This window comes from Cetorhinus maximus, chromosome 5 (genome assembly GCF_964194155.1).
Source record: "Cetorhinus maximus chromosome 5, sCetMax3.hap1.1, whole genome shotgun sequence".
In the NCBI taxonomy this organism is placed as follows: Eukaryota; Metazoa; Chordata; class Chondrichthyes; order Lamniformes; family Cetorhinidae; genus Cetorhinus; species Cetorhinus maximus.
Window position 1 is genome coordinate 9,675,538 of NC_135883.1, and position 7,429 is coordinate 9,682,966.

The 7,429-nt window shown below is 45.3% G+C and overlaps 1 protein-coding gene across 1 annotated transcript in view; it reads left to right on the forward strand.

Annotated features, from left to right (window-relative positions):
- Positions 1-1,960, forward strand: part of cimip2c (ciliary microtubule inner protein 2C) — a 42,058-nt gene extending 40,098 nt beyond the window's left edge. Inside the window, exon 4 of the mRNA XM_078541394.1 lies at positions 1,819-1,960. Coding sequence (XP_078397520.1) covers positions 1,819-1,960 — 142 coding nt within the window. The remainder of the gene's footprint in view (positions 1-1,818) is intronic.
- Positions 1,961-7,429: the final 5,469 nt, after the last annotated feature.

Consider the following 7,429-nt stretch of genomic DNA (forward strand, 5'->3'; position numbering starts at 1 on the left):
TATCTGGTGTGACCTCCATAAAGCAGGTAGGCATATCAAAGCAGCAGAATTTCTGTATAAACTAAATTGAAGGAGATGATATACAAATGGTGATGGAAGTGAAAAGAATGACTGGTCCAGTTGGACCATCACAACCATGATGTCTTGTGCTTCACATTATGTTCACTCTTCACCCCACCCGAAATTCATGTCATCGCTTGGAGGATTTGAAAAACCAGATAATCACTCAGCTGAACTGGAGAAAAATGGGAAAATACCTCCCAGACCCCTTTAGGATCAAAGTTAGTACAGGGAATAATTCTGACCCTATTAATGTTATACAGAACTTGCCTTTTATATGGCTTCTCTCTTTGGCTGCATTATTAAGCTTACTAGACTAAGTGCCAATGAAGAATGTGCAGTATTTAAAAGGTAATATTGTACTCTGATAATAATAATCAGGCTTGATGCCCACTGGAAGCTCAGGGTTCAAGGGATTTGAAACTATCCATCTCAAATCAAAACTATCAAGAAGGAAGGAAGTGAGCTTACAAACAAGGTTGCAAAGTATTGACAGCACAGAAACATGCCAACTGACCAGACAGGCCCATGCTGGTACTTATTAACCACAGGTCAGCATTTATTTCCCATCCCTAGTTGCCCTTGAGAAGGTGGTGGTGAGCTGCCTTCTTGAACCACTGCAGTCCAAGCATTGTAGGTACACCCACAGTGCTGTTAGGGAGGGAGTTTCAGGATTTTGACCCAGCGACAGCGAAGGAACAGCCAATATATTTCCAAGTCAGGATGGCAAGTAGCTTGGAGGGGAACTTCCAGGTGGTGGTGTTCCCATCTATCTGCTGCCCTTACCCTTCTAGATGGTAGTGATCGTGGGTTTGGAAGGTGCTGTCGAAGGAGCCTTGGAGAGTTCCTGCAGTGCATCTTGTAGATAGTGCACACTGCTGCTACTGTGCGTTGGTGGTGGAGGGAGTGAATGTTTATGGATGTGGTGCCAATCAAGCAGGCTGCTTTGCCCTGGGTGGTGTCAAGCTTCTTGAGTGTTGTTAGAGCTGCACTGCTTCCTCATGTATTTAGTTAGCTTTCCTTAAAATACAATAATGTTATTCACCTCAACCATAGGTGTGAATCCCATACTTGAACTGCTCTCTGAGTAAATAAAATTCTGCTGAACTCCGTATTGGATTTATTGGTTACTCTCTTACATTTATGCCCCCTCGTCCTGATCTCTCTTCAAAGTGCAAACATAGATCCACACAATTTGTTTAATGTTGTTATGCTTGTTACCAGTTTGCTAATTAATTACCACTGTGCAAAAACCTACTGAACCATACCTTAAGCAGATCCATGAGAAAGAAGCAAATAAGAGTTGTTAGGCTGAACTGCAGAAACTAGGCTGTCTCTTCATCGTTGCTGCAGGGCAATACACTTATCAGAAGAAAAAATACTTGCAGAATTCTGATGTGTACTAAAAGAAATCAATAATAAATGTTTATAGTATATTAATTACATTTAACTGTACGCAGGTGGTAGGTCTTAACTGGGGATTCACTTGTAACCCTACAAATAGGAAGAGACCGAGACTGTGATTGTTGGATAAATAAGTGCTCATAAAAATACGTAAAGTTTGGCTTCAGTTCTATCCTTCACCACCTGGGTTTCTAGAATAGAATGAATGATATAGGATTTAATTCTGAGAATTCATAATAAACAAGTATAACCCAGCTATGCAAACTCCACACACCCTACAGCGCAAATATTATTGAAAGCGCAGGGAGGATTTAAAGACCGACTATTTCCTAAACTAGTTTTCATTCCTCCCAGTTTTCTGCATTGTCCAAGGCTGGATGGCGGGATCCTGTTTGGTGCTCATGGGCCAACATCACAACTGCGGTGCATTCCTCAAAGAATTACTGACTACCAGGCAGGATACGATCAAAAAATATATTTTTGTGAGGACCAATAAATCACTATCCACAAAAAAAATTGTTGTTACGAAACTGTTGATTAAATTGAAATAAAGCATTTTCTCTTTCCAGTTAGTGTCAGTATTTCTCTCTGCTCCATAATGAATGGGTGCCTCGCTGGGGTAGAGTTTTACCAACATTGGTGATCCTAGACGGTGAGGGTCAACAGACAATTCAACTGGGTGACGGGTGGTGAAGATTGAAAAGTTGGCATCAGAGCCAGCCCAGATTTGTCTCGGACAGTGATCAGGGGCTGGATTTTACCTGCCCCTGGCAGGCCTGTTTCCTGGCAGGAGGGGAAGGGGGGGTGGGGGGAGCATGTAAAATAGGGCGGGCTCCCATCTCACCACTTTCCTGCCCATCCCCGAGCTGTCCCCCATAATACGGGATGGAGGAGGGAGGGGGTGGGTGTTGGTGGTTGTTGTCAAGCCCGTTGACCACGATAATGCTCTGCCCGCGCCATAGAACGTTTGCCGTTTTCGGCCGGGCGTGAGTGTGAAGCCCGATTTTTTAACTCAGATGCTTAAAGGGTTGGGGGGGAAGGTTGGGGGGTGGGGCGGGGGGGGGGTGAGGCGACACTCTTTGGGAACTGCCTCTTGCCGACCACGGGGCGGCCCCGCCTTAGGTCGAACCCGTCCTTTTCTACCCGCTCCCTTCCCTTTAACCCCCTCCCTCACCCCGGCCCTCTTTTCAATCCACCCTTACCCTCTCGGCTCAAGATCTCGGACTTAACCGCCCGGGCCTTGATCATCTTATTCTTCTTCTTCTCATAGAAACATCGGCCAGAGTTTTGCCCTCATCGGGCAGGCTCGGCGGGAATCGCCGCCCGTGATTGGCTCCACTCCGTGATTTCACACGGGCGGGTCAGTTAAGGCCGGCCCTGTGGATCGCGAGCGGCGGCACTGCCTGTGCAGGCGGTGGGTGGTGGGGGGGAGGAGGGAGAGCGGGCCTGGTGCGCACGAAAGAGCGATTCAGTCTCCCTGAGACACGGAGCTGCCTCAGCGGGGGGTTGAAGCGCTTTTTAAAAAAAGATCGATGAAGGCAGTAGAAATTTAAAAAAAACACATCCCCTCCCGTGACTCTGTCACACGGGCCGGGAGAGATTTTTAATTCAAAAGTAAAGTTTTTATTTAATGTTTATTTGCTTTAGGAAAGCTCGTCCCGCTCGTAATTTGAGGTTTCCTAAAAAATGTAAAGGCCGCTTGGCCTTTTCGCCTGCCCGCCAACCATAACGTAAGGTTGGACGGGCAGTGTAAATTTGATTTTAAGGAGCTTGTTAATAAGCCTTTATAGGCTTTTCGATTAACAGCGGGCGCGCAGCCAACTCTGTCACGCGTCCGCCGAACGAAATATTGCGCGAGCGCGCGATGATGTCGGGACACACGCCCGATGTCGTTGCGCGTCATATTACACTCGGGCATCTGCCATGTACTTGCCCACTCACTCAACCTGTCTAAATCGCCTTGAAGCTGCTTAACATCCTCCTCACCACTCGCATTCCCACCAAGTTTCGCATCGTCAGCAAACTTGCAAATATTACATTTGGTTCCCTCATCCAAATCATTGATATATATTGTCAATAGCTGGGACCCAAGCACTGATCCCTGCAGTACCCCAGTAGTCACTGCCTGCCACTCCAAAAAGATCCATTTATTCTTACTTTCTGTTTCCTGTCTGCTGACCAATTCTCAATCCATGCCAATATATTACCCCCATCCCATGTGTTTTAATTTTACACACTAACCTTTTATGTGGGACTTTATGAAAAGCTTTCTGAAAATCCAAATGTACCACATCCACTTGTTCTCCCTCATCTATTCTGCTATTTATGTTCTCAAAATCTCCAGTAGGGTTATCAAACATGATTTCCCTTTTGTAAATCCATGTTGACTTTGCCTAATCTCATTGATATTTTCTAACTGTCCTGTTATCACATGCTTTATAATAGACTCTAGCATTTTCTCAACTACTGAGGTTAGGCTAACCAGTCTGTAATTCGCTATTTTCTTCCTCCCTCTTTTTAAATAGTGGGGTTACATTTGCCACCCTCCAATCTGTCTGAACTGTTCTAGAATTTCCAGAATTTTGGAATATGAGAACCAATGCATCCACTATTTACTTGGCCACCTCCTTTAGTGCCCTGGGATGTAGATTATCAGGCCCTGAGGATTTATTGGCTTTCAGTCCCATTAATTTTTCCAGCACTATTTTTTTTAGTAATACTAATTTCCTTCGATTCCTTCCTCTCACTAGCCCTTTGGCTCCCTGGTATTTCTGGGAAGTTAGCTGTGTCTTTCTCCATGAAGACAGAACTAAAGTAGTTGTTTAATTGCTCTGCCATTTCCTTGCTCTCTATCATAAATTCTGCTGCTTTGGACTGTAAGGGACCTACATTTGTCTTCACTAATCTTTTTCTTTTTACACACTTATAGAAGCTTTTACAATCTGCTTTGATGTTCCTTGCAAGTCATACTCTGTTTTTCTCCCCTTAATCAATCTCTTGGTCCTCCTTTGCTGAATTCTAAGCTGCTCCCATTCCTCAGGCTTGCTACTTTTTCTAGCAACTTTATGACTGCTTTTTGGACCTAATACTGTCCTTAATTTTGTTTTGTTAGCCATTGCTGGGCCGCTTTTCCTGTTGTGTTTTTGCTCCAGTGAGGAGTGTATAGCCGTTGCAATGCATACATTCATTCCTTAAATATTAGCCATTGTCTATTCTCTGTCATGCCTTTTAATGAAGTTCCTCAATCTATCTTAGCCAACTCGTGCTTCATACCTTCATAGTTTCCTTTGTTTAGATTTAGGACCCTGTAGTCTGGGCAGCTGTCACTGACGCCTTCCTGGCGCTCCCAGGACTGATGGACCTGCTGGCCAATCCAATTGGCCGGCAGCTTCAGTGGGTGGGACTTGCACCTCAATGAGGGTGGAAGTCCTAATCAGCCCTCATTCTTTTGCCCGGCAGTGCTTAATGGCTGCAGGGTGGGTCAGCATGGAACGTGTCAGCTCCACCTCGACATTGGGCCCTAATTTCCGACTGGCGTTGGAAAGAGGGAGCCCGATGCAATTAAAAGGAATAAATAGATTCTTGCCTGTCCTGGAAATTTATGTTTACTCTTCCAATTGCGGGAGCTGCTTGGGGCCTGTATGGAACGACTCCTCACAGGCACCAACAAAGGGTAACTCCATCGAGGCCATGCCCCCAATGACACAACCGGACCTGGGAATGCCCCACAAGGGCAGCCCTTGACAGTCTATTCTTTATACACAGCAAGGTGAAGTCCTGAGGATTAACCACAATTTTAAAAGCCTTTCACAGCTTTTTTTTTAGAACAGCTTTCTTTTAAACAGTTAACGCTGTTGTTTTTGACTCCTTTTAAGTGTTTTTTCTGTATTCCTTTTATTGATTGAATATAATTGTTGGTCAATATTTATAAGTGAACTTCGTTTTTCTTGTCCATTTTAAATCTGTAGTGTTATTAAATGAGTTCAAGTGAAGCGTGCTGAAAAGTACACAATGTTATGGCACAGCGGATGGTAAATGCTGAGCTGCTCAAATCCCAGAGGGAAATTTGAAACAGCTGCCACAACTGTTTTGCAATTTGTATACATTTTGAGATGCGTGCCTTGAATTCAGTAGTAAGAAGACCACCAAGTCTTATAGGTTTCTTACAAAACTAAATTAAACCTTTATTAACAGAAGAAATGATTTCAAATACATACAAATTACTACTATGATAACTTCTAAACCCCTAATTAATCTGACTCCCAGTCACACCTCCATTAAGGCAACAGTAAAACACACAGGCCAGGATTTTCCCCTCGGCGATTTGGGGGCGGGGCCCGGTCGCCGAGGAGAAAATGACGCGGGATGAAGTTGGGAGGAATCCCCAACGTCATCCCGGGCCATTTAAATTTTTAAGAAGGCGGGCGGACAGTGAAATCAGCTGTCCACCCGCCGACCTGTCAATGGCCAATTGAGGCCATTGTCAGGCTATTTAAAGTAATTAAAGACCTGCCCGTCCAAGCTTAAGGCTGGCGGGCAGGCCAGGAGCCCCAGCGGGCTCCATATTATTGATGAAACTTCATCCACTGGCGGGGTGAAGTTTCATGTCCGTTTTGTTAAAAATTTAATAAAGTGTATGTGTTCTTTATCAACATGTCCCATCTCGTATGACATTGTCACATGAGGGGGACATGGTAATAATTTTTTAATGTTTCTATTTTTAAAGTTTTTTCCACTGTCAGTATTCTCCCTGAGACAGGACTTTGCCTCAGGGAGAAATGTGCGAAAGAGTGCATTTTGACAGATGGGGATTCCCTCCCCCTGCTCCCGAACAGGAAGTGTATAGCTGGGGATACCGCTGGGTGGGCCTTAATTGGCCCATCCACTCAAAATGTCGGCTGGCCTGTTTAGCGGCTTGGGACAGGTAGAGCTGGATAGAGGGCCATTGATAGGTGGAGGAAAAGGAGAGATTGCCAAAGATGTCATAGACAAAAGGACAAAGAGGTGTTGACGGTGGTGATATTAGCTAAAGGATGTGTTAATGGTGACATTAAGGGTAGAAAGCAGGACAAGCAAGTGACAGATGGCCCTAGTGGGGGTGGAGTGGGGGGAAAGGATCGAAATAGGCTAAAAGGTGGAGATAAAACAATGGATGGAAATAAATTTCAAAATAATAATAGAAATAGGTGGGAAAAGAAAAATATATTAAAAAAAAATAATAATTATTAGAAAAAAGGGGGTCGGAAAGAGGGTGGGGATGGAGGAGAGAGTTCATGATCTAAAATTGTTGAACTCAATATTCAGTCCGGAAGGCTGTAAAGTGCCTAGTCGGAAGATGAGGTGCTGTTCCTCCAGTTTGCGTTGAGCTTCACTGGAACAATGCAGCAGGCCAAGGACGGACATGTGGGCCTGAGAGCAGGGTGGAGTGTTGAAATGGCAAACGACAGGGAGGTCTGGGTCATTGAATTCAAAGTGAGTTTAACTTCAATTCTTTGTAGACAGCAGCTTGAGGTGTAGATGCTGAAGGCGTTTCACACTTGTTAGATCTCAGAATGCCTCCCCTAGCACACAACCTTCGTTCCTTTATACGTATTTTCCCCTTTGAATGCAAATTCCCGTTGTTTCACTGGGCGGAATTTCCCCGTCGGTGCGTGCGGTGGGGGGGGCGGGCGTAAAATGTCCACACGTAAAATGACGCGTGGTGATGTCGGGCGTGTGTCCCGAAGTTACCGTGCGCCATTGCGATATTTCATTGGGCGGGTGCGCGATGATATCCGCTGCGTGCCCGCCATTAATTAACAGGGCCACATAAGGACTTTGACTCACCAATCGTTGCCGATTTTTTGGTGCCCGTGCGATCTTCGGGTCGACGCACGGGTGCCCTGGCTGGTCGGCGCCTAGCGATACCCGGTGGAGACTCGTTGGGCCGAAGGGCCTTTTTCTGTCCTGTAGACCTCTATGACTC